Below are 26,672 nucleotides of genomic sequence, written 5' to 3' on the forward strand. Positions count from 1 at the left end.
TTACAATCTGACAACCAGTTAGTTAAATCATGGGAGAAAAAAGTTTATTGGATAAAGAAAAGCAAAAACAGGACAGTTTCTCAAGACAAACAATAACACAGCCGACTCTTCATTTCAGATCTCAAAAACACCAAGACACGAGTCGCCATCGTTTTTCCACTGGCGAAGAGTCAGCTGAATAAACCTTTATTTCTTCATATATTTGTGTAAAGTAAGCCATCCCATTGGTGAATTTAGACAGAAAGGCTGATGAGATTATACACTTTTTGTTTTGGTCCACCATCTTCAGCTGAGCCCCGACGACCGTCAGCAGAGTGAACATAAACAAAAGTCGTCAAAAAGCTCTCATCGGGGCTAAAACTGGATTTTAGAAGATGATATAAAGAACGCTAAAACCAGCCCGATACAAAAAAAGTGCCGACATATAAAACATCCACTTCTGTCCTGTTACCAACTTTCCTTTGGGTTCTTTTAAACTTTTCATTTTTAGTGTTAAGCTTTAACATCATGCCTCCAGGAGTTATTATTTACACAGAACGTGGGTCCTTTTGACCAAAGTCTTAAACAAGAGGACCCGTGAAGCATAACGACTCTCGTAGGTTTTCCTTTTTTTTTATGTAGTTTTTTTTGTTGATAAAATACCTTATACACGCGTTAAATGAAAAAACCCCACCTCAGAACAAAAAAAAAAGCCACACACCTTTTATAAACACAGCCGAAGCAGCAAGTGTTCAGCCCTTCGAAAGGATATAAAACACAGAGATTCGAGTACGTTTGTGTCTGTATGAACAACCACTTCAGTCTCTCCGCAGGTTGTTCAGCCGCTCCTCCAGGTCGGCGTCCGCGTCGGCCAGGGTAGCTTGGGGCTCCTGTTTCTTTCCCCCGGCCACCGACAAGCTTCCCCCGGTGCTCGGAAGATCTGAAAGGAACAACACGATGGGCATCCAGTGATGTGACAGACGTGTGTAAATAAATAATAAAATACCAGACAAAAGGGCCTCTGTGTGTGTGTGTGTGTTGGATTTTCTTACTTGACAGCTCGTCGGACAGATTGAGACCCAGCTCGTCCAGCACCTGGGACACGATGGCGTCACTGTGCGCGAGGAAGAGAGACACAAGCATCTTGGGTGAGTGAAGTCAGAACGCCGAGGGTGTCAAAGTAGTTAAAGAATATGTGGAGGCCGACCAGGAAGTCAGCATCACTCGTTCCCTTAGAGAGCCAATGAGCTTCTTCCATTTGATTTGAGATTATTGCAGAAAAATAAGCTCTAAATGTCTACGACACTAATGTTTTATTTGTAAAGATAATCTTCACTAATGAAGTAAAGAAGCCGATAATGTTTGCAGCTGTAAAAGGAGCTCCCTCACGGGGCATTTACTGACCTGTTGTATATCAGAGAACTAAACGTCAGATTCCCTTCAGCTTGTGTTGAACACATTATTTCAGACGTCTAACCGTAAACACATTGACTTCTAGGGGATTGAACCAAAAGTGCAAAAATGGCCACTCATTTCTGGGGTTGGGTTAATTCCAACATGAATACACACCAGACAGATGTGTCGTCAGCATTTAAGAAGATTACCAAAAATATAAACTTTTTTCCTCTCTATTTAAGGAGATGAAACTTGAAGAACTGAAAGAGGACGGTACAAGATAAAAAGGGGGAAATATTTAGAGTTGTTTCTATTTAATTTACTAACTTATTGATGTATTATAAGCATTATATTTTCATGGACAGATGTATAGATAAGAGACATAAATATATACATTTTATAAGGAAAGTAACTATACTATTGTAGGAGCGCAGGAATGAATGCAGTAGACACGGTGTATCTGTTGGCTGCACACCTGTGGCTTTTTATTCCACTCTCATCACCTTCTACCACTCAGGGTCATCCCGTTGCCATGGTTAGAACGTGACTATGAGGCGACAGCCAGCAGCCGGTTAGCTTAGCACAAACGCCTGGAAACAGATGGAAACTGCTAGCCTGCCGGCCTCCTGTTCTAACATCCTATCAACCCACAACGTGACGTTTGTATATATATATTTTTTTGATTTTTTTTTTTAAAACGTGGAATGGCAGGTGACCCTTACCTCTCGTCCTCGTCGTCCTCGTCGCCCATGGCGTCGTCGATGGCGTCGTTCATCATCTCCTCTTTCATGTCCATGATTTCACTCTGGCGTTCGAAGTCCATCATGATCTTCTGAATCTGCGGCAGTTTCAGCTGTGGCAGAGAGAATTAAAACGTAAATATTGTCAACTTCGGGAAGGTTTGCGATTTTAAATTCCACCAAACGGTTGCGTTTCGGAGACCTGTTTGTTCATGGTCGCCATGGCTTTGGTGACGCCCTTCATGGCCTGCGCCATGCTGTTGTTGGACTTGAGCGTCTGTATCTTTAGGCTGACGGCCTGAATGTTGGCCTTCATCATGATGAACTTCTTCACGTAGCGCCGCGTGCGAACCAAATCCATGGCCATGATCTTGACGGCATCCTGCGAGGATTAACGCAACATACACACACACACCGCAGTTAGGATCCCACACATCTCTCTTGTCATAAAACACAAGCAATATTTTTACTTCGTCCCACCATTTGTCCCTGTTTGGCCATTTTCTTGATGTCAGCGATGATCTTCTTCTCCTGCTGCTCCAGTTTCTGCCGCTCTCGGTCCAGTTCCCTCATAGCTCGGTTGAGCGCCCTCTGATTCTGCCTCAGCAGCTCCTCCGGAGTCTTCCTCTTCCCAAACAGGAAGTCCATCTTGTTCGGGACAAAAACAGTCGAGTTAAATACACCCTGATAAAAACAAGTGCTGCCATGATTGGGCAATTAATCAATTAGTAAATTGACCAGAAACATTTTTTTGTCCCCGTCCATTTCAATGGAAATAGAAACTTAAAGAATATTAGTGCTTGATAAGTCGATTAACAGAACACCTTTGATTATCGATTCATTGTTTAATTTATAAAGCAACAAATTAAAAATGTTCTCGAATTCCAGCTTCTCTGTTCCATTTCATTGTAAATATAATATCTTTATGTTTACAGTTAATTAAACAAAACAAGTAATTTAATTAGTATGTGATTTATCATTTAATCAAACCATTTGATGGTGAGTATTTTCTTCTCATGCCACTAAAACTCTTTTTATTTCACTGTATTCATTTGACAGCATGAATTACTTTACAAATCAAGATTGTTGATAAGATAATAAAAAAATAAACTAATTTCAGTCTTTTTTCATCTATTACATGTCATGATTCTAGCGTAACAACTGTGAAGATTGGCTGCTTCTCTTTTCAATAGTTATTAATTATTAGTAATAATAATAAGGTGTGGACTGTTGGTTAACAAAACAAACATCGTGAAGTAATTGTGAATTATTTTCTCTGACTCTTCTCAACCAGTGGATAAAATAAAAATATATATTAATCTGATTAATCCATAATGAAAATAGTTATTAGTTAAAATGAGCTCCATGTCTAATGTAATGGTATCGCATATAACAGTGTAATAGTCACAGGGTACATTTCCCTAGTTTCAATACATTAAGTTCATGTTCCTTATGTAAAATGTTCAAAGCTGGACTTTGAGTCGTAACAGTATTTTCACAGTGAGATATTAGTACTTTTATATCTGTATAATATCGCTGTACTTCCTGGACCACTGCTGTTTTTATACAAATCGTTGAGTTCCTAACCCCGTCTCAGCCTAAAGTCCAGCCGATGACCTGCTGGTTTCCTGGAACGAATTACTCAGCAGTTAGAAACGTGACAAGACGCCCGATGTCTCCGCTCAGCTGCGTTTCCAGCTCGGCTGTCCGTCGCCTCTCAAATCTGCCTCAACGTCCCCCAAGAACCGCTCGCCCGACCGACAACAGTGCCCTCACCTCCCCAGCTCCGAGAGCCCACACCCCGACATGTGTGCTTCGGTCTCACCGTGTAAAAAAGGCGGTGATCCGGAAGGTTAAACTGTGTTTTTAAGGCTTCTTCTTCGACTTCAACTCGACACAAATGTGAACGATTATTTTGTTTTTTTTCTTCCTTTCCCACACTTCCGCGTTGCGGTACCGGAAATGACGTATCGTGTTCGCGTAAAGAAAAGGAAAGAAAATTGACGTCCGATTTGTGCCGGCGTCGCGTCACGTGGTTCACGTGGTTTACGAGAGGAAAAAACATTAGCTTTCAAAATAAAATCATTTATTTCTTTGCTCGGTGACATTTTCCTTAATACCGGCAATGATGGAATAAATGCTAAAAAAATATTTTTTTAGTACAAGTAGTAATGCCACAATGTAAAAATACTCCATGACAAGTCCTTCATCATACGTGGCTAAGATATTGTGTGTATGTCTTATTGTGTCACAGCATTGTTCTAAATACATTTCCCGGGAATTTACACATGAAAGTAATTATATAAACTCATTCAATAATACATGATATATTTGTTGTACTATTCCATCCATTATATTATATGAAATATTTCTTCTTACATTTTGTATAGACAAATGCTTCTTAATGTTAAGGAAATTGTAACAAAACAAATATCTATTAAAACTTAATTTGAATACATTTAAACTTGTACAAATACAAACACGTGTACCAATTCGACTACAATGAAACTTTTGTTGTGCCAGATGTGGTACGTTGCTAAAGATAATTAAAATGTGTTTAAACAACAGCTTTTATTTTGTAGGTGACAGGGCTCGACATCCGCTCATAATATCGCCCACTTTACATCGGGGGATTGCACGTGCGTGGATATCCTGCCTGGCCATAAACATGTCTGCTGTGAAGTCAGAGAGCGGGTCCTGAAGGTTGAACAATAGAAACGCTGCATGACACAAACGTCTACGGATTAATAGACTTTACTGGCGGTTGAATCGCGTTTCTTCTCCTCTGGATATATTCCCAATTATTTCAACATGTGGGTATTCAGCATGGCACAGCAGCACAAGGTACTCCTCCTTTGGACTGGGAGATTGAGCAAGCATGCATCGATAACACGAGTGGACTCATACCATGTCTCCGCGTTTCTGCTGCGCGCAGAGGTTAGCGGCATCGACCCTGTGGTGAAGAGACGACGCAGGGCCTTGGATACCTCCGGTGTCCAACACAAGCCCGTTGCATCTGCTGGGTGGCAGAAGTACGAGAGGTCAGATCAGAGTAAAGCGTGGAAAAGGGAGATCCCAGAGTTGCACAGGCCCAATCAGGGGAGGGAGGGGGACAGCAGAATGTCCTCTGAACTTAGCAAACTAAGTCTGGATGACTTCCCTGCACAGCGGGAGAGGATGATGGGGGCACAGAGGGAGAGGATGAAGGGGGGACAAAAAGAGAGGATTATGGGGGGACAGAAGGACAGGATGCACCCCAGAGAAGAGCAATATGAGGTTGTCTTTGGCGTCGCCCCCTGCCTCTTGGCCCTCACTCAGGGTAGAAGAAAGGCCAGAAAACTGTTTGTAAAAGATGGCGAGGCCTCCCGCAGGGATTCTGTGATAACGGTGTGCGCGGAGGCCCATCGGCGAGGTGTTCAAGTCCAGCGGGTCAGCAAGAAAGATCTGGACAAGATGTCCTCAGGGCCAGTTCATCAAGGGGTATGCCTGCAGGCGAGCCCTCTGAGCTATCTCGCCGAGGACGGAGACTCCGCCGCACCCAGCTGGAGGGATCCCCCCCTCTGGCTGGTCCTGGAGAGAGTTGTGGACCCGATGAATCTCGGCGCCATCCTCCGGTCGGCCTACTTCCTGGGCGTGGACCGGGTCATCAGCAGCATACGCCACAGCTGCCCGCTGTCTCCGGTGGTCAGCAAGGCCAGCTCGGGCGTCATGGAGGTGACTGGGGTGTACGGATACGACAACCTCGAAGACATGCTGAAGTTGAAGGTGACGCAGGGCTGGCAAGTGATCGGCACGGTGGGAGCCAAGACAGATGAGTCCCCTGTTCCCGTCACCCGGTGTTCAGACTTCCAGATGACTAAACCCACAATGTTGTTGATGGGGGGCGAGGGGGAGGGGTTGTCCCAGCAGCTGCTCGCTCTGTGCCAAACTCTTCTCACCATCCCGGCCGGCAGAGAGCTGTTCCCCGGTGTGGAGTCTCTCAACGTCTCCGTGGCTTCAGGCATTCTGCTGCACTCTCTACTGTCCAGGAGGTCGACTGGCCGAAGAACCGACACCAGCACCACGCTGCTGGAGACCCAGGACGTATTGCTGGACCCGCTCGAGGTAAAGGGAGTCAAGGGGAGACCCAACACCAGGACTAAGAGGGACAGACTGTCTGACTCTGCTGCAGTAAAACGAGAGGTTTTCTAGTGCTGTGCTCAGAAGTACTGCTACTTTTTTTTTTTACTTGAGCGATGCAATTACGTATTGATGTATATGAAATTGAGCGTTTTGCTTCAATCATCAGAAATAGCTCTCCAGGATGATAAGGATGATGATATTCTCCACTGTTTGTTCTGTCAGTAAACGATGAAAGTATCTACTAACAAGTGTAATGTGGGTATCTAAAGCCTGCTATATCTTCTTACTGTGAGCCACAGAGCTCTATTAAAAACATCAATAAGCCTCACTGTTGTTCCTTCATCACCATGAACTCACACCCACACACACACTCGGACACGCACACACCGTCCTGCTGCTGCAAATACTCACAACAGCTAATGTGGATTAATCCCCAACAAATGCACTATTTCCTTCTGTTTTGAGAGATGTCTTAAAAAAACTAGAGATGACATTCAACTGTTCTCAGTTCTCCCTTTTGTGCCTACACGTTGCCTTGTGACCAAAAAATCGCTCTTGGCGCTCCATCTCAACAGACGTCCCACTTCCCAGAATGCATCTCAAGGAGAGAAGAGGCTTGCCAGCGGAGCAAAGTGAGGATGCACAGGTGTGTCCTTTGCAGAGTTCTAATAAAAATGGTGTGACAACAGATGCTGCAGCTGTGCCACATTCATCGCCACTGTTGGATGTCTCAAACAAGTGCCTGTTGCCTCGACTCCTCTCCTCACGCCTCTTCCTTGTCTCCTCCACTTACATCTACCGTGGGTGAGACCAAGATGTAAGTAAAGGAGGAGAGGATCCACAAACTGAGGAATGGGGTCCAGGTTCTTCTTGTCGAATACTTTACTCCTTTAAAATACAAAGGACTTGAACACTCACATTGACTCATATTTGTCATAATCTCTGTTTATTCTGCGTTTGGAAAGGTAAAGCTCTTAATAGGTGCTATAATGTTTTTATAATTGATAAAATGCAGGAAAGTTGGTTTTTTTATGCATTTGCGTTTTCCCTAAATATATGCGGATAATAATAAATAACAATACATGTTATTTGTACAGTGCTTGTAAAGGTACTTAAAGGCACTATATATAGTAAAAACAGAAACAATGAAAGCAATAACAATATAAACAAGGCAGATAGATGTAAAGTATGATGATACATGATTAGAAAATGAAGAAATTAAACCGATCACAGGTTGAAAGCAGATTTAATTCGATGAGTTTTAAGTGCAGTTGTATTTATTTTTTAGCATTATATGATATACAAAAAGACCATACTATTAATAAAATAAATAACAACACCTCCACAGAGCTTCTCCACATGGCGGCAGTACGCAGAAGCAGAGCTGCGGGAGAGCCAGTGAGATGACTGGGGGAAGAAGAGCGGCGCACACAATGCACTGCTCGGGTTGACAAGGGTTGTGTCTCCCTGATTTTCTCCATAAATTTTTCCAATTCAGTGGAAACTTGTGACGGGGCAGAAGCAGCAGCGGGGCCGTCCTGCTCTGGATTTTAGTGAGAATAAAGAAACCCTTTTTGACCGGAAACGTCTCCCCCCCACACCCTTACCTTAAATCCTAAACATTGGATTACAACCGGCGGAGGCTGCATGAAAGAGCTGCCCAGCCCGACGGGGGCTCGGCCGACACCCTCGTTTGTGGAACTCGACACCGAGGCTTTGATACTTGGGCCTTGATTTTCTTTTTCTTCCTTTTTCACGATGGAGGTGTAAAACGACAGAAAAGTCGCGTGTAATAGGGTTATATTGTTATTTTTTACGGACGAGTTTGTTCCTTCACACTGTAAGCTACCAGCTGGACTCGCCTCGCGCTAGCTAGCTTTATGTCACGTCTCCTCTTTTGACGTGAATTAAAAAACTATCGGCCATCAACACTCGAAGCTAACGAAGCTAACAGTTAGCATCACTTAAAAACAATTTTTTTGTACTCCTTTTTTCTGCTATTTGGAAGTAAACTTACAGTAGCTGTCACCAATGACACATAGTGTTTAACGTAAATACGGGATAACGTCGTGTTAACGTCCGTTTATCCGGGTTTATGTGGCCCTTTTGCGAGCTAAACCCGAGCTAAAAGTGTCGGCGTGAGCAGAAATTTTGGGGTAATTTAACATTTAACCCGCAATATTTTTGCGTGTTTTTTCTTTTAACATTCATCAAGAGGCGGTTTGAGACGTTTTTGTCCCGCAACACAACCTGGTGGTCTTTTTTATTTTGTGTTTACATGTGTTTTAACGTGTTTATTTCTAGCTAACTAAGCGTGCGTTGTTCTTTCTCACCGGGACTCTCGGTGTCCTGACGTTTAACTCCCCGTGAGTCTCGTGGGGTGTTTTAAATCCAAAAGTTTGCTTTCAGATTCACTGAAATGAATCTTAAATTCCGCCGAAAGAGAGGCGCTGGTGCCGGCAGACTGTTGTTAGAGGACAGTAAATAAGAGCCACTGGTTTCCCCTTTTTAACGCCATTTTAACGGGAGCTCCCTGCGAGGGCCTGTGTGGTGGTGTTTTTATTTGTGTGGGGTGGGGGGGGGGCGGTGGGGGAGACTTGAATATTAAAAAAGTGCCTTTTGGTCTCACTGGAGTGGCACACAAAAAAGGAGACTCAGTCTGACACATGGAGGTCCCGAGCCGGAGCGCTGGGTTCCGGCAGAGCCGACGGTCTCGGTCGCAGCGCGACAGGGACCGGCGGCGCAGGAGGCGAGTGGACCCGGCCGAGCAGCGGGCCACGTCCCTGTCCTCGGGCTCCGATCGGGAGGCGCGTGGGACCGACAACGTGCTGGGTCCCGCCGGTACCGGGGGAAGAGACTGCCGCCGGCGGCCGGGTTTCGGGAGACACAGGCCTCCGCGCCGGAGGAAGAGGGAGTCTGTGTCCTGCGAGGAGGACATCATCGATGGCTTCGCTATCGCGAGCTTTGTCAGCTTGGAGGCACTGGAGGTAAATATTCACCAGCTGGCATTCATTAAACAACATTTATTATTTTTATCGCCACCCTATCTACACAATGATGCATCGATCTTTAATGCAGCGTGGCAGGAAGTTGTCACAATCCCTTTTTAATTATTATACAATTAATTGGCGTGTCAGAATGAAGGCTTTTTATCGTTGTTGTCTTTTATTCCATACCCTTCACGTCAACATCCTGCCCTCTTACCTTCAGATAAAGGTGTGAAAACGGCTTCAGATCTAACTCCTAAACTCTTGACACTATTTCTTGCTTGGAGAGGGCAATCCACTCAGGCTGACCCCAAACCACAAGGCATCCCTTTGATGGGTTATGGAGGGGCCTCAATTATTCATGTCCTAATTCAGTGAGTTGTTGAGGGGCTGCCAAATCGGCTTTTCAGACTAAGAAAGAAATAACTAATCCCAAAGACATTATTTAAATGAGAGTAATTATACATTACTCAAAACAAAAGCAGAGATTTGGTTGTTTGAAGTACTTGGACAGGAGCTCTTCGGCCTCAGCTGTCAGTCAATCAAGACATTCTAAAAATCAACATTTTGTTGGTGGACACTCTGAATTCTGAGCTTTTAATATTTCATAGGATGCATGTGGCACAATTGGCAATCTGATAGAGAAAATAATCCCTTAATCTTGTTTTATGGGAGGATCTGATGACATTTGACCTCTGCGTCAGCACAGGAACCCATATTATTATAGACTGCTTATTTACATGAACAGACGGTTCAAGTATTCTCCTGGGGAACTTGATTTTACAGTCAAATCAAACAGTGAAGGCAGCCATTATCTGCTGGTTACTATCTAAAACTGCTAATAAGAAAGAGGAAAAAAAGTAAACATACCAGCTAAACAATTTTATGATGGAATCTGGCAATTTCCTTTTTCAAATTTCTAACTTCCTCTCTGAGTTTATTAACGTCAGTAACTGCCCACAGTTATTCTGTAGAAGATAATTCATTTCAAACAAGTCCTTCATGTCAAGATACTGGAACTGTAGTTTGATCTATTCTTTATTCCCAATGCAGCTTTGTATTTTAATAACTGTTACAACTCAAATGTCTGACCTTTTAAGGATCCAACCAATATAATTTTACGCTTTCCTAGTTTTAAACTCTACAGAGTAGTTGTGGAATAATTGCTCAAAACTCTATTGTTGTTCCCAGAGGTTGTTTTATTTGGTTTTACGTGATAAACATTTCTTTTTTTGTATCTTAATTCCCCCAAATCTTCCATGAATGGGTAACACTCCATTTTTCTCCACATTGGAAAAAGAAACACGTTCTTCTCAAACTTTCTCGCATAAGTCACTGATTTCTGAACTCTGACCTCATCACAAACTGGTTTTACCTTTCTTTCTTTTTATTATTATTTACGATGCTATTTTAATGTGGACATAAAGGGGTGAAATCTTCCCGTAGTTCACCAGAATAACTGCAAAAAGAAAAACATGTTTGCTGGAGCAGAGATGCCTTTTCTTTCTCTCCTCAGATTTATCTTCTGACCCCCTGAGGTAGAAAAGTGTAGGTGATAAATGATAAGAAAGATAGGAACCTCAACACACTGCAGTGTGCTCCTAATACCTGTGTCCTTTTGGGTTTTGGTATTTTGGACGTTTGTCAGAGGTATTGATTAAACATCACAGTAGTTTTTTGTTTGTTTGTCTGCAAGTTCTTATTTTGTCTTCTAACGAGGTCGATCCAACACAATTAGAAAGAACAGTCTCGGAGCGCAACCTATAATTTAATCTACCCACAAACGGCTGAAGCGTCATGCAGGCTGTTGTGGTTCATCAGATCATTCTGGTGTTTCTATTTTTGCCGTCACTCAGAGTAAAATCTATGCAAACATTGTCTCCGTCGGGACATTAATCCACACGCAGGCGTTGGTCTTTGCCCTCAGGCGTTACACGTTCATGATCATTGCTCGACGTGTAAGCACTGATCTGTTTTTTTTATTCTCCGCTTATCAGATGGACTGCTCTCTGAAGCCCAGTCAGCGCACTGACATGCTGGGAAGGAGGAAAAAGGGGAAGCGGGGGCCGGAGGAGAACGGCAGAGGGCCGCTGTCGGAGCCTGAGGAAGGAGCCCCGCACAGCTACTCCAGCAACTGTTGGAACAAGAGTAAAAATAAGAGAAGAAAGATCGAGGTGAGCTGATGACTCGTGGCTCTACAGGGCTTCAATGTCTCCTTTGGATTCCCCTTTCATCGTCTCGTGTTGGATGTTGAAATGTTTCTTAATCAAATAGAAATGTTTACATTTCTGTTGTGCTTTTGACTGGAACGAATGAGCCATTAAAACAGGTTTACACTGTTGATAGCTCGAGGGTGTTTTTAGTAATGAAACGGTGCCAGAAGATTCCTTACAACCAGATAGTATGACATAAAAGACATTTTCAAAATGTATTTTAATCACTGTAAATGTACATTTTAATCTTATTGAAAACTTATTTTTAATAATATTTTTTTTAGGGACACCCTTTGGAGACTGGATATATTGTAAGTTTATTTTCCACTATCGTGAAGTTGATGTTCTGCAACTCTGCAGCATTTCGTCAAACTCTTCCAACGTGCGTTGTCTGAAATATTCTAATAGATGCAAATCTGTGTTTGTCTTTCAGTGTGACACTGAGAGTGATACAGGAGACAAGGTGTGTTCGTATCAATATTCATTCGAGGCATTATTCTCTTATTTGGTCATTAATGAGTGACATTGATGCTATTATTTGGTTCAAAATGTCCTCTGGCAATTGCTGAGTTTAAATATTAATATGTTCGCCGTTTAATTGAGTGTCACGCTTAACGTAATATGAGAAGGATTAGATGAGTGATATGTGTTTGAGTATAAATTAAGTTATGTTTTGTGTCCCAATCTAGGCCTCCGACAACGACATGGACCCAGTCTTCACAGTCAGTACGAGGAAAGGTACGAGAAATTCACAAATTAATGTTCAATATTATTTCCTCTGGTTTATTCTGCAAAAGCTCCTGACTTTTATTTGGACAATGTATTTATTAAATGTTTAAACTGAATTGCTCTAACCTTCTGCCCTATTTCATGTTCTGGGTGTGTGCTGTCCTCCTCTGTATATATGCAGTGTTTCCCCACCTGTACTCCTGTTCCTATGCAAAGAGAGGCATAATGCCGACTGCTGTTCTCTCCTTTAGTCGTGGAGCCCGCCCCCTCAAACATGGGCACAACCATCGGAAAAATCTGCCCGCCTCTCCCGGCCCGTTGCGGCGGCGTCTCCCGGTTGATGGTGACTCCTCGAGTGTCCGGCCTCGAGCGAAGTCAGGAACAAAACTTGGAGCAGCATTTCCCGGAGCCCGTTTCTTCTTCTACCTCTTCTGCCCCCTTCTCCTGCCTTCCTCCCCCGGTCACGGTCACGGCCGCGGGCACGGTGCCACGCTCCAGCCCGTTAAACGGCAACGGCAGCCGCCACAACGGCAGCCCGCCGCTCTCCAAACCCAAACCCTTCCTCACTTTGACAGGACGAGCTCACTCCATCAACAACATCAACAGGTATGTCAAGTTTTTAGTTTTTCTCCTGGCTCAATTCTTCGATTTCTGTGGTTCGTTATTAATAGTTTTGGGATTTTTTTGCTTCATCAGGAGCAACACGGCGGTCAAGCCTCCCTCATCGGCTTCATCGGTTGCGTCTTCCTCATCCTCCATGCGTCCCCCGACTCCCTCCACCAGTGTGTCGCTGCCCTACTTCAGGGGCTCGGGACCCTCAGGACCCCTCCGACCCCCATCCCGAGCCAGCGCTGGGGCCTTGTTCTCATCCTCACCTGGCCTTCCTCCTCCTCCCCCTCTGCTGCAAGGCGCCGGCCACTCGACCGCAGCAGGTACAGACAGGAATGCTGCTTTTCACTACTTTCACTGTTCAGCTGTTCACGGGACCACGATGACTAATATGTGACTGAAATAAGCCAAACCCAGACTTCCTCTGGCGGTCGGCTGGCTTTGTCTGCGTTGTTGAGGAAGTTGTTATAAATTGATGAACGGAGGTCTGAGCACGTCAGCAGTGCAAATATAGCATTACTGCACCATATTGCATTTGTATACTTTAATAAGTAGAACTGTGAAAATTACATGTTGTATTGTGTCCGTTTAAATTGGCAAAATAATGTAGCAACATTTGGCTTTAAAAATATATATATATACAACATTTTTTATTTAATATAATTAACTTTTAATTATTTCCTCTCCCTTTTTATTTCCTGCCGCTGTAGACCAAGAATTACTGCGTCAGAACTTAAACTCCCACTTCTTGAATTCACAAGACCGCGACGGCAGACGCAGTGTCCCGGGGGCTGAAAACAACGAGGCGGCCGCGGGGAGCTCCACTCCAGGTGGTCAGTCGGCATCGAACTCCGGACCGGGTTCGTCGGGCCGGGCGTCTCAGAACCAGACCAGCATCCCGCCTATGGCCTTCCAGTTCCATCAGCACAACCACCAGCACCAGCACACGCACACGCACCAACACTTCACGCCCTTCCTGCACCCCACAGCGACCGCACCGCCTCTGGTGAGAAGCTCTGCGTTGTTATGCTGAACGTCTGTGTCATACTTAAAATTCCACTGTGGAAGGAATGTGGACCGAGTTCAGTGTTATTCTTTTAGGGAGTTTTAACCCATGCACTGGTTTTGTCTTTTAGTTTGATAAGTATGCAGGCAAAATGGACGGGCTGTACCGACACCCTGTGAGTACTTTGTGTATTCTCACTGATTATGTTGGTGATGATAATTTACAGATAAGGACCTTAAATCAAACAACAACGTGGCTGAGAATACATTTCAGCTGTTTTCGGACCGTAAAACTTGAAACAATAACTAGATTTAAAGTGCACAAACAACATGGATTTAATTAACGTGTTCAGCTGCTCAGTGGTTACTAAGCTGTGTGTGTGTGTGTGTGTCTTGGTAGTTCTTCCCAGAGTACCCGCCACCCTCAGTGCCGAGTATCCAGCCTGTGATTCCTCCCACTGGGCCGTTCAGCTCTTTGCAAGGAGCATTTCAGCCAAAGGTAAGAAGAAAAAATCCCACTGCAGCATTTTTGATACCAGTTGGGATTTCTCACTGGAGGGTAATTACTAGGGCTGTCAGCGTTAACGCGTTAATCTATGCGATTAATTTGGCCGCGATTAACGCACTAAAATATTTTAGCGCAGTTAACGCAACTTTGTTTACTTCCGGTGTGCGTTGACGTTGTTGCACTCCTCTGAGTGTCAAGCCGCGGCAGTGCGGTTTGACACTGTTTCCGTTTTAAAAACAATTATTTCTCCGCGAAAATACGGAGCAGAAATCAGTTTAAACTCCTGGATGAATCAGTCGGGTTTCCTCCTCCGCTCCTTCCTCCTGTCTGCTCCTCCCATCCACAGAGGAACAGAGGGGCGACGTGTCGGGTGACACTCGTCACACGAAACCCTTCACCATGATTTGTCAATCCATTTGTCTGTCAACATTTAGCGAAAAAAACAACCAATGAACACTCAGTAAATCACAAAGGACCGACCCACCTCACAGGTGAGGCTCATTAGCAGCCTGACAGTCAGAGAAGACAGAGAACACGGTGCGAGGACAACTGTGCCTCATTATAGAGAGCTGAGATTGTTCTGGAATGTTTGATGTATAACACATGGGGATGTGTCACATGCAAAAGCCTTTAAAAGGTGAATTTACATTATTTTGTTAAATCGAGAAAATGAACCCAGCTTCCAGAGGGTTACGTGACATATTTGAATGTCAGTCAGTTTACCAAGGCCACTGGTTCTGCTGCTGTTCAATGTTAAAGATGACAGGACCAATCGGTCTCAAATAAACCTTGTTTTACTAATCTGATGTTTCACTGAAGAAACAATTTATCATTCACGATATTAAATACCTCGCTGGCACTTTATATGTAGGAGCATTTTTGAAAACACAGCTCTGTGTGAAGTTTTGTCTTTAAAAAATAATAAAATTAAACAAGTGTCTAAAATACACGCTGTCTGAAGGGTTTACTCGTTCATTTAGAAGATTTAGTCTTTAGAAGAAGAAAAAACTTTTAATTGCGATTAATGAATTTCAAAATGTGCAATTAATTAGTTAATGTTTTTTTAATCGATTGACAGCCCTAGTAATTACACATTGCCTCTCTCACAGCAGGGGTCCCATAAGGCCTCACCATGACTCCACCTTTGTAAACTCTTGTCCCTACTTCTAAAAAAGTGATTCCAGAATCTGTTCTGGTCGAGTCTCCACTTGGTCCTGTGAGCTTCAGTTGAGCTCGGCACACACTTTACTATTTTAGAAATATTGTTTTATTCTGACTTGCGCTGTATGAGTACAATTATCAGTCAGATTTTATTTTGGTGCGAGGACTCAAGAAAAATGAACCGACATGTTGGTCCAGTGTTAAGTTTGTCAGCAAACATTTTTGCCGTATTTATTTGTTGATACATTTTTACAACGTGCTGATGTTATTCAATTTGAGTTATTCTGAGTGAAACATGATGCGGAATTTAGCGTCACATTTCTATCTCGTTTTATCGGGGGAAAGACCATTTCGGTGCCAGATAACCTTTTTAATGTTATATATGAGAGAGATATGAGATAAGTTGAATGTTAAGTCGGTACCACTCGGCCAAGATGACTGAACACATAGTTACATTAAATTTAATTTAATTTAGCTGACGCCTTTATCCAAAGCGACTTACGATCATGATACATTTATACAACGTAGACACAGCTGCAGAGAGCAACTCAGGGTTAAGTGTCTTGCTCAAGGACACATTGACTAGATTGAAAAACGGACCTGCTAACCACGATGCTCTCTGTTCGTTTTTCAAGGCACTGAACCCCCAGCTGCTTCCCGGGCGCTTCACCGCAGCCCACTGCTCCTTAATAACTAAGGATGGGTTAAATGCAGAGAACTAATTTCCCCTTGGGGATTAATAAAAGTGTATATTCTTATACAACCAGGAGAAATGTCCTTCAGCAAAATCCATTTCAGTATCAGGACACTGTTTTGAGAAAAGTATTTGACTAAAAGATTACCTTCAATTCCACTGACTGAATCTCGACCAAAACAAAAAGGCTGACATGTTACTTTAAACCAACTGTAATTTTCAGTGAACAACTAAGACTAACGCTAAATTGAAAGGGAACCCTGCACTGGCCTCACGGACCGTTCTGGTTATACACAATCGTCAATAAATCTTTGTTTGAAAGCGGTAGAATTGTTTTGCATTTGGGTGTGACAGCCTCTTGTCCCTCAGGGAGCGGGTTCTGATATATCCTCCCGACTCGGGGTTGTGCCTCACCACCTGCAGCCCAAAGACCCCAGGGTAAGGACGACACGCTCTACCCAGAAGTTCTTCAGATGTCTTTTTTGTCTGCATTGATCTGTACGAACGTGGACAGGCAAAGTTTAAACGAGGGTTGTGCTGCAACACGGACTGCTGCAGGGAAGAGTGCAACAAATACTCCTGACAAAGAGAGACATGTAGATTTATTTATTTTTTCTTTACACTTGTGTTTTCTTGTAGCTAATTAACCCATTTGGGACATCGTTGAAAATCAATAATGTAAGCGAAAAACAGATGTTTTTGAATCCCTTGGCTCCTCAATAGCTTCAGCTTGTTTTTACTTTCTCGCTGCTTCACTCGGTCTTTGCACTAATCTCACTTGTAATCTTGCTACTGGTCCATTCTCTGCCATTGCACACCCAGTTACAGATTTCAGAATCCAGAAAATAACCTGTTCATAATGTACGTGGTTGTTTCCCCTAACCCGATCCCTGTGATTTTCTTTGATCCTCGCTTATGCATTTTTAACTTATCCTGAACTCTCGTGATTAAACCTCATCTCCAGCTGCGAGATTCACAGGTATAACGTTGTAAACCTCTTGTGATCTTTGTGCTGTGCAGAAACCAGGAAAGTGGTGTGCTATGCATGTGTATGTGGCCTGGATGATTCTGAGCCATCAGAAAAAAGTAAAGGTACGTGTTTCTTATTAAAACCACCATGTGAAAAGTTCACTCTAATTGTATTTGGAGAATAAAACCGTGAGGTCGTTTCACCCAAGTGAGAAATGGTTACCCCTTTAAACGCTCGTCTCTTTCAGCTGATGCGCGCTGATCCTCACAAGTTGGACTTCAGTAGCGACCTACTCGCACATCTTCCTGGAGCCGGAGGACTGGGCCCCATGGGGCCCATGGGAGAAGCCATGCCTCCCACTCATGATCTGACCCGACCTCCCAGTCTGTTCTCAGCTGCAGGTGCATGTCAAAACATTTCTGTCTTTTCAGAGCAGCTGCGTGCGTGCGTGTGTGCGTGCGCGCCTGTGTGTGTGTGTGTGAGTGAGTTTTCTGTTTTTTGGACAAATTGAAGTTAATAATAATTTAATCTTTCACGTCTGTACATGTGTTTTATTGACGTATTTTTAAAATAATTTCCGTCTCTTGCCACCCGTCGTCGTTTGCTTTTGGTTTCGCTCTGTCCTCCTCACAGCCGAGGCTCGACAGCATCGCTACGTCGTGTGTGTGTGTGTGTGTGTGTTTTGTGTGTGCGCGAGTAGCGACACGTACTTGATTCTGATGAATGGTAACATTTTGTTTCTTTTTACTCCTACTTCTCTCTCAGGGGCAGTCAATCCGTCTTCCGCTCCTTTCATCTCTCCATCAACGCCGCACTCCTCTTTCCTCCCACCAACTGCACACTTGGGTAAGAGCGGCTTTAAAAGGCACATCTGTATGCCACTTTTACGCCACAGCAAGCGTCTGTCACTTTGGTTCACCCGCTCCACATTTGAACTTCGACGAATAGAAACAGTTTCCTGAAAAAGTTCATCACAGCTTAAAGCTCTTTTTAAATGTAGGAATGAACATCTGCATCAACACTGTTTCTAATGTTCTACCTGTGTGTTTAGATCCGTATGGCCGATCCCCACCCTTCACCCCACTGGGAGCCCTTGGTTCTGGTGCCTTTGGCGGACTTGGCAGCCCAACACTGGGTCAGTATTACGGTTTCTCTGCTCTTGAAACACAAGGTCTGCAGTAGGGCTGCAACAACGAATCGATAAAAATCGATTATTAAAATAGCTGGCAACGAATTTCATTATCGATTCGTTGTGTCGCACGATTATTACGGCGCTCAATATGTCGCGGAGTATAAAAAAAGTTGAGTTGAGCGCAGACCGGCGCAGGAGAAACAAGAGCGGAGCGGAGGGAGAGGACAGACAGAACGCTGCGTTGTGAGAGCCAATCAGCGCTGAGCTGCTCCTCCGTTCGTGAATCTAATTGTCTGCTGCTGCCCTCGTGACACTGGATGCGGAAGTCATTCACGTCGTCGGAGTGACATTCACGGAGCTGGGTGCGCCTCCGGGCTATGTCATGAACCCAGACACCAGGGTGCTGCATGTCACGACGTGTGTGACATTTCCACAAGAAGTACAACGTAGAAAAAGTGGTTATTTTTCCGTGGCGGATTGTGGAAAATATTTTTCCACGGAGAAAGGCAACGGAGATAAGCCCCGCCCCCTCACCGACACGTTTGACGTATGACCACAAACAGTCGGCTGAGTAAACTCAGGAGCGTAAAGTGCTGTCGGTTCTGTTTGTGACGGGTTCATACACATGTTGACCAGTGGATCTCCAGGACCTTTCCAGGACTTTAAACCAAATTTCCATGATTAAACATTTTGTGAAAACTGTGTATTCATGAACAAGTGAGAAGATGTTGTACTTAAACTAACAATGAGAATTCCAAAGCATACAGTATATATTCCGTTTAAATTAACATTTGAATATAACAAATTTGCATTACTTTTCCAAAGATTGTGTGATTTTATTTTTTTCAATTACTTTTCGAGGCCTAGAAATAGCCATTTAAAAACTCCATGACTTTTCTAGGTTTTCCATGACCGTACGAACCCTGTTTTGAATAAAGGGTTGAAAATTAGTTTTTTTGTTTTTTTATCCGATTAATCGAAAAAAATAATCAACAGATTAATCGATTGTCAAAATAATCGTTGGTTGCAGCCCTAGTCTGCAGACTTTGCCTTAGTCTGAGCGCGTGAGCAAGGGGACAATTCATGCTGCCTTGTCGAGAAATGCTCCTGGTTTTGATTGCAAACGGGGGAACGTGTACAGCGAGAATTACATATTATATGTCTTTATTTAAAGTTTCACGGGTCATGAACTTTGTTTTGCTTTTGTTGCATCATGCACTTTGACATGAAACAAGACTTCAAAGAGATGGTTGAGGAAAAGGATGAATCTACCTTTTTCGAAGAGGAAGTGGCCGTTCAGGCTGAAAACAGAGGTGGTTAAGTGTAGCTTCAGGTACCAGTGAGTCCAGTTTGAGCAAAACATCCATCAGTTTGAAGGCTCATCAGACACCGATGAGATCGTTTTGTAGCTCAAGACGGTGGTTTTGGTAGTAATGAATCCTCCTCTCCATACCGGCCTTTAAGTGATCCCTTCCTAACGCAACCACCGGGAAGTATCTCTTCGCCTGCTGGGGGAAGCACAGAGAGGGAATTGGGTACTAAAAGAGTCTAACTCGGAAGACACTTTCTCTATTTGGCTGCTGAAGCCTCATCTGAATCGCACAAGGAAGGATCTCTTCAAAAGGATCTCTTCTTAAGGATGAACACTTACAGCAACCAGACCATCAACATGCTTGAGTTTCTCTTGTGTTAAAGAGTATGAACGGTTTGTAATTACAATTTGTTACTGTGATTGTTGGAATTCAGGAAAAGTGTGTGTGTGTGTGTATGGGGGAGGAAAACAATGAGTCCTCTTGCCATGGCAGTGCAATATTCCATGTTTTAAAATGTGCAAACCAGCGACGCATCCTTCTGAGTGGGTGAGGAGCTTGTTGAGGCTTGTGGAGTCGCACCAACATCGCCAATCAAGTCAGAGCCCACGCTCGGATAAGCTTTGTTTTAGAACTCAATTAATATAGTAATTGGCCAAATAAGATCATTAAAATGTGTAAAGGGGTTACTAAAGAAGATTATTGAGGATTATATGTCTATATATTTATCTTATGCTTTTATCCAAAGTGACTTGCAATCATGTTACTTTCATACAGCGTACACACAGCTACAGGAAGCAACTCAGGGTTAAGTGTCTTGCTCAAGGACACATCGGCTTGGGCGGGGATTGTACCGCCAACCCCCTGATTGAATGACAGACCACTGACGGATTAAGCAGGTTATTTTTAATTTACCGTGAAGCCGTCCCGGACCGTATACGGTCTATTCTTGAGTTTTTCTGTACGTTTTTATTATCTTTGAAGATGTGATATACCTGACGATACATTTTAAAAACACATAGCCTCAAATTAATCCCACTGAGATATATGCCCCTATGCAATTAAAAAAAATCTGGAAATCTAGAAATACCTGATAAACTAATAAGTTAACAAGACAAAGAATCTGATAAAGTGTTGTAACTTTTGTTAAGTTAGTTGGTCAACAAAAAGACACCCAGCTGTAAACTGGACTGGTTTGTCTTGAGCACAGCGTCGACTCAGCACGTCGCTGTCCGATTGTGATTGGCTGCTGTCGGTTTGACTCGAAGTTCAACATGAAAGCATCAATTAAAGATAATGTTTTATTGGGAGGTTGTTTTGTTGTGTCGGACTAAATGTGCGTTCACACCAAAAGCGACGCGATTTTTTTCGCGCGACCGAATCCCATGAAAAGTTAACATACAGACGCGACATTTTTCCGGGCGGCGCGTTTTCAGCGGTGCAATTTTCGCCCTGAGTTTAAATATTTCAACTTTGAGGCGATAATTTTGCCACTCGGGCCAATCAGCTCTCGAGTTGCTCCGCGCGTCATCGCTGTGCCGCCGCTGTTGAATCAGAACAAGACGGACAATAATCTTATGAACACAATAACATATATTATAATGTTATGAATACAATAACATATATTATATATTATAATGTTATGAACACAATAACATATTATAATGTTATGAACACAATAACATTATAATGTTATGAACACAATAACATATTATATATTATAATGTTATGAACACAATAACAGAGTTTAGATGTTCCGCTCTCGTAGGGCTTTATTCATTAGCAGGCTCTGTGTTTGGTCCTAAAGATTCTCCAGCCGGCGTGGTCGAAGGCCTGTCCAACCCCAACCACCATGACCCGTGGAACCGTCTGCATGGCGGGCCGTCGGGCTTCGCCCCCGGGCCCAGCTGGACCAAAGGGCCGGACGAGAGGGACCGAGCGAAGGACATGGAAAGGAGAGACGGCCCCCACATCAAGGATGAGAAGGACAGGTATGACATCATAAAGGCTTTGATGTTTAGAGACAACGTCCTGCTGTCATTGAGGTTCTCTGACAGCTGGATCATTAGTCCAGATAGGGGGTCCATTCAGGTCCACAAACGGACAGGAAGACCAGCTCAACCTGTGGAGTCTCTGTCCGGACACGTCATTCTTGGCGGAGAGTCGTCTCTCGCGCTCACTATTCCTATTTGTGACTAAATGTTTTACTTTGTGAGGCATTCTTTCTCTTTTAAAACATTTTAGTGACATAATTGGCTTACGGAGACTTAAAGACTTTCTGAAGTGTCATTTGAGTATTTTGCACACGGATGTCTAAACAGTCGTGTGATCACGGATCTCCCAGGGAGGAAATAAGCAACAATTGAAGAAAAAACCCCACAATAACTCACCAAATAGATTTTAAAAATCTCCATTTAATGACAAATGTGAAGTCAAAAAGATAAATACAAGGATTGGTATGAATGATGTCACTTCTGTTTTGCAGAGACAATATGCTCTATGGCCGACAACCTGTGAGAATGTCTCCAGTTGCCTCCACCTTCAAGCCCCGCAGTAGCACCCCGTCATCAACCCACATCAACGGCCACAGCAGCAGCAGCACCCACGGGGGCGGAGCCGGGCCGATTGAGGACCTGACGCGCAGCTCAAGCAGAGACCGAGACCGCGAGCGAGACCGGGACGGGGACAAGAGGCCGCAGCAAACGGTGTCTTCGCGTGGACCTCCTTCCTCTTTAGTAGCTGACCGGGACAGGCCGCGGTCTTCCTCGTCCTCTGTGCTCAACACGCCGCCGCCCTCCAACCGCTCAGCCCCGTCCCCCATGGAGCTTTACCCGCGTCCGATGGGCCAGGGGTCACACGGCCTCCACAACGAACCCCAGCACTCCCAAAGAGACGGTAACCACCCTTCTTCCTCCACGGCGTCTGTCTCCGTCACTTCTTTGTCTCAGGCCAAGAAGTCTGACCGGACCACCACGCCCGTCTCCAAGCCGCCGATGCTCCTCCCGCCGGTTAAAGTCAAAGAGGAGCGGAAAGAGGAGCCGGAGCACATACCCATCACGCTGCCTCCGCCTGCACCCAATCACAGCTTTGAGCGTCCCAACAGCCATCCTCACCACCATCGGTCCGGCACCCCTTCCTCTTCCTCTCTATCACTGACTCCCACTCCCGGCGTTCCCCTCATACCTCCCAATCCTAACCCTCACCCTCCTTCACACCAACATCTCACACTGCTGGACCGCTCCAGGGCCATAGATGCGTATCTGGGCACGGGTGCGGGGGGTTTGATGATGGGTCCAGGGGGAGAGCGCTTCCACCACGGTCCTGGACAAGGACCGTCACAGGGTCCACACAGCTTCACCTGGGACCCCTGGAGGGAGCTGGCGGCTCAGCAGCAACATCAGCACCGCAGGGAGGCGATGGCACTTCGAGCAGACCCCCACTTAGCCCTGCGAACCGATCCGCATCTGGCCCGACTGCTCCAGCATCAGCGCCTCATGGAGGCGGACAGGGCCGCGGCCATCGCGGCCGCCAACCCTCACCACCCTTCGGTATCTACCTCTTCTGCCCGCCAGGAGTTCGGCCTCATGGCCCACCACTTCGAACGCCCTCCTCACCTCGGACACCCGGGAGGAGGGCTCATCGACGAGGAGCAGCGCGCCCAGATCCTGAGGGAAGACTTTGAGCGCGCGCGCTACTACGGGATGCACCCGCACATCCCCCACGGCGCGCACCTCTCGAACCCCTCTCACGCTGCTACTGCCGCTCACCTGGAGCAGCTCCACCCCGGCCTTCTCTCCCACTCGCTCCACCACGGACCCCCCCCTGCCGCCCAGCACCACGCTGGCCTCTTCGCCCGTCTAGGCCAGCTGAATCCGCACCACGTGCCCAACGGCATCCTGGCAAAGACCCCCTCGGGGCTGGTGGGAGCCTTGGCGGTGGGGGCGCCACCTCCGCTCATTCCGTCCATCACCAGCCGGTCGTCTACGCCTCCACGGAGACTCGGAGGCCCGGGCGACCTGGAGATGTACAGCGCCCACAAAGACGGAGAGTCCAGATAGTACAGGGACCACACTGGAGGAGATTAAGGGAAATGTCAGGATCACTGTGCTGCTCTCAACCTGCCCCCCCCTTTTCCTCTTGCAGACTACTAACCCCTGCCCTTCCAGTTACACAACCAAACCAGCTCCACCCCCCCGCAAACAAGAGTAACCATGACTGGCTGGAGGTGATGGAAGGGAGGCGAATGCAAGACTCATCAGTGTGACTTGGACTATGCGCAATGGTTCTTCTATCAGTGCAATTTAAAGGTACATGGGTTCTGTGCATCCTCGGTCTATTTTTATGTTATACTGGCTGTTGGTTTCCACAGTCGCCCAGTTTCCAAAAAAGGTTGTAGGAAGAGACGAGGCCGAGGACGGCTTTCATTTGTCCGGGGAGTTAAGATCCAAGAATTTTTTCCGGGTGGATTGGAAAATGCCTTCCAGAGGGACGTGCACACGTCAGGGTTTTTTGGCCTCAGCTCGATTATTCACTCATGGGATATTATCATGAAGCCTTCCTTTGACATAAATCAACCCTGATTAGGTATTGCAGATGAGGGTCTTTTTTGTTTTGTTTTTTTGGTCATCGTGGAAAAAGACATATTACCGATGAGACCGTTGCACCTCAGTTTCCCGCTTCACCCAAAAGTCGACTCCTCCTCAGCTTCACTGATCATGAGATTCAACCTTCTTGTTCTTTTCGCTCGTTTTGTTTCCGTTTCCATTGTCAAAGGATGAATGGGTGAAATGAACTGTGCTACACTGTGAGTGAACACAGTATTTGAGAGCTTCCTGTAACTGTTTCCCCACTCTCCTCTTGACTATATGAGCAGGACCAGATTATAGTAGTCTAGAGAAATTGCCTTTGTAATTATTATTCTCAACATTAATTATCTTCTATAATAAATATATTCACTGTTATGTTATTTGTATTTGTTTCGGGTATCAACCAGTACTCTTTCCCCCCCCCCAGGTAGTAGTCTGTTTCAAATCATGCAGAAGGCGTCGCAGAAAACTGTCAAAGTGCTTGTGAACATTTCAGCCTCTTCAAGGATCTCATCTACGACTTTATTACGCTGAGAGGGATGTTTGCCTGTGTGTCTTTGGTTGTGTGTTCTATCCATATGGGACTGTGGGAGCCTTGTACATTGAACTGTTGAGTTGTTTCATCAATAAAAGTAAGTTATATACATGGATAAATGGGACATCTGCTGAAGAACGGAGGGAAAAAAATATAAGGACTTGTGTCAGAAGACAACTAGACAGTGGGTATCCTGAGAGGGAAAAGACTGGGTCGATTATTTTAATATGACCATTTTATACCTTTCAAACCCCTCCCCTAGAGACCACAAAGATTAATTATTAAATGAATTGTTGTTTACTCTGTTGTGTGCATCTTTTTGTTCAGTCTTTTATTATTGGCGCAGCAACTGCTGTTTTTTTTCCCAATTCTGATTTTTGATTCCCAAAATGCAGTTTACTATAAGAAAAGACCAAGAAAAACTGCAAATGTCTACATTCTAATGTAGATATTATTACATGTCATTTAGCTGACGCTTTTATCCAAACACAATCCTGTTACATTCATACACTGTAGACGCAGCTACAGGGAGCAATTCAGGGTTAAGTGTCTTGCTCAAGGACACATCGACTAGGGCGGGGATTGAACCTCCAACCCCTTGATTGAAAGACGGACCTGCTACCCACTGACCCATAGTCGCCCCATACTCTATCTAAGCTACTTCACTGAATTGAATTTAACGTCTGTGTATTTATTATCCAAACTAATGAATTCCTTTTAATTCTGCATTTAAAGAGAATGAACATAAAAAAGGTACTGCACTTATTTTCACCCTTTATTAAAGTAAGAAAGTCAATCAAATGTTTTTTATTTAGCATAATCACACAGGATGGCGGAACACCAAGACATGGTGCCCTTTCAAATTACAAACTATGCTGAGACAAAAGGAGTCTCAGAACTATAAAACAGAGGAAAGATGGGGGGGGGGACATAAATATACACACAACACAAGAGACAGACAGACAAATAACATTGACAGGGACCAAATACATGCTCGATTAGAAGTAAGGGGCTATAGCACACATCTACAGCATAGTTTTCAAAGACTCAAAAGTAAGAGTCTTAATTATTATTATCATACATCATATGTCCAGGTCCCTTGATCAGCAATGTATCCCAAAAAAGTACATTTACTCAAATTTAAAGTGCACAATTGAAGAGCATGAACTTTACTACATCTCAGAGGGAAATGTGCTTTTTACTGCACTTCACGTTTTTCGCGTGCAAAACCTAGAAATAGTTAATATAATTTTATATTTTTTATATATATTTAAACTTCAGTTCACACAGCTGTAAAATTAATTAGTAAATTGGCAGGAAAGTAATTGGCATCTATTTTTTAACGTTTAAGTGATTGTAAAGCCATTTCATGGTTTCAGCTTCACCGATGTGAATTTTTCAGTTTTAGTTATTTAAATTTTATATATTGATATAATGTTGAGGTTTGGACGGTTGGACTAAACTCGCTGGGTTCTGGATAATTGCGACGTATTAGCATACACACTATTTTTTACAAAACAAACAACAATCGATTAATGCAGAATCAGCAGACGAATCGATAATGTCAATAATCATTAGTTAATAGTTCAACAAATCCAGCAGTACAATCCTGCTTTAACATTATTGCATGAATAATAACCTAGTGATGAAATATATAATAATATAAGTAACGGAAACAGGTTTCTTACTTTTAATAATCTAAGTAAACTTTCCTGATAAGACTTGCATAATTATACTTGTAACATATTATTTTAAAGCGTGGTATAAGTAGCCTACTTTGATTATAAAACGTCCAACACCGCTGCTTGGAGCTTTACCATCTATTCGTCACTCTATTCTTCTATCTGAACGTAGCTTTCTAAATGTGACATATTACGACCGTTTTCCTGTAAACTTTCACAGCTGCGTTTATATATTCCTCGCCATGTGTATAATTTTGGACATAAACATGGAAATAAACCCATTAAACTGCAATATTTAATCGAGATCCCGTCTCA

The 26,672-nt window shown here is 44.1% G+C and overlaps 3 protein-coding genes across 5 annotated transcripts; 2 read left to right on the forward strand and 1 right to left on the reverse strand.

The window, feature by feature from the left end:
* Positions 1-22: 22 nt before the first annotated feature.
* Positions 23-4,061, reverse strand: chmp2a (charged multivesicular body protein 2A). Its single transcript, XM_056430054.1, has 6 exons — positions 3,940-4,061; positions 2,595-2,762; positions 2,317-2,496; positions 2,097-2,227; positions 1,032-1,093; positions 23-919 (listed from the first exon to the last, which is right to left on the reverse strand). Exons 2-6 carry the CDS (start codon positions 2,760-2,762, stop codon positions 798-800), a joined length of 663 nt encoding a protein of 220 aa, XP_056286029.1. The 5' UTR covers positions 3,940-4,061; the 3' UTR covers positions 23-797.
* Positions 4,062-4,785: 724 nt separating this feature from the next.
* On the forward strand, positions 4,786-6,564 carry mrm1 (mitochondrial rRNA methyltransferase 1 homolog (S. cerevisiae)). Its single transcript, XM_056429993.1, has one exon. It carries the CDS (start codon positions 4,926-4,928, stop codon positions 6,303-6,305), a length of 1,380 nt encoding a protein of 459 aa, XP_056285968.1. The 5' UTR covers positions 4,786-4,925; the 3' UTR covers positions 6,306-6,564.
* Positions 6,565-7,475: 911 nt separating this feature from the next.
* fbrs (fibrosin) lies at positions 7,476-24,975 on the forward strand. 3 transcript variants are annotated; one of them, XM_056429550.1, is made up of 18 exons: positions 7,476-9,223; positions 11,221-11,397; positions 11,721-11,747; positions 11,870-11,899; positions 12,126-12,174; positions 12,417-12,771; positions 12,862-13,097; positions 13,536-13,780; positions 13,911-13,955; positions 14,180-14,278; positions 16,512-16,580; positions 16,782-16,820; positions 17,163-17,234; positions 17,360-17,513; positions 17,878-17,958; positions 18,164-18,247; positions 21,362-21,545; positions 22,040-24,975. In XM_056429550.1, exons 1-18 carry the CDS (start codon positions 8,903-8,905, stop codon positions 23,610-23,612), a joined length of 3,840 nt encoding a protein of 1,279 aa, XP_056285525.1. In that variant the 5' UTR covers positions 7,476-8,902; the 3' UTR covers positions 23,613-24,975. The 3 variants fall into 3 exon arrangements, with proteins under 3 accessions (XP_056285525.1, XP_056285523.1, XP_056285524.1); XM_056429548.1 differs by having other exon boundaries at positions 7,478-9,223; positions 13,485-13,780; XM_056429549.1 differs by lacking the exon at positions 16,782-16,820 and having other exon boundaries at positions 7,479-9,223; positions 13,485-13,780.
* The last annotated feature ends 1,697 nt before the right edge of the window (positions 24,976-26,672 follow it).

The sequence above is a fragment of the Pseudoliparis swirei genome, chromosome 13 (genome assembly GCF_029220125.1).
Source record: "Pseudoliparis swirei isolate HS2019 ecotype Mariana Trench chromosome 13, NWPU_hadal_v1, whole genome shotgun sequence".
Taxonomy (NCBI): domain Eukaryota; kingdom Metazoa; phylum Chordata; class Actinopteri; order Perciformes; family Liparidae; genus Pseudoliparis; species Pseudoliparis swirei.

Coding starts and splice junctions, on each gene's coding strand:
- mrm1 (XM_056429993.1), top strand. CDS start 4,926: ATGTGGGTATTCAGCATGGCACAGCAGCACAAGGTACTCCTCCTTTGG.
- chmp2a (XM_056430054.1), bottom strand. CDS start 2,762: ATGGACTTCCTGTTTGGGAAGAGGAAGACTCCGGAGGAGCTGCTGAGG. Junction 2,228..2,316: donor TGGCGACCATGAACAAACAG/GTCTCCGAAACG, acceptor TCTCTGCCACAG/CTGAAACTGCCGCAGATTCA. Junction 1,094..2,096: donor GAGGACGACGAGGACGAGAG/GTAAGGGTCACC, acceptor CCTCGCGCACAG/TGACGCCATCGTGTCCCAGG.
- fbrs (XM_056429548.1), top strand. CDS start 8,903: ATGGAGGTCCCGAGCCGGAGCGCTGGGTTCCGGCAGAGCCGACGGTCT. Junction 11,900..12,125: donor AGAGTGATACAGGAGACAAG/GTGTGTTCGTAT, acceptor GTCCCAATCTAG/GCCTCCGACAACGACATGGA. Junction 17,235..17,359: donor GCCATCAGAAAAAAGTAAAG/GTACGTGTTTCT, acceptor CGTCTCTTTCAG/CTGATGCGCGCTGATCCTCA.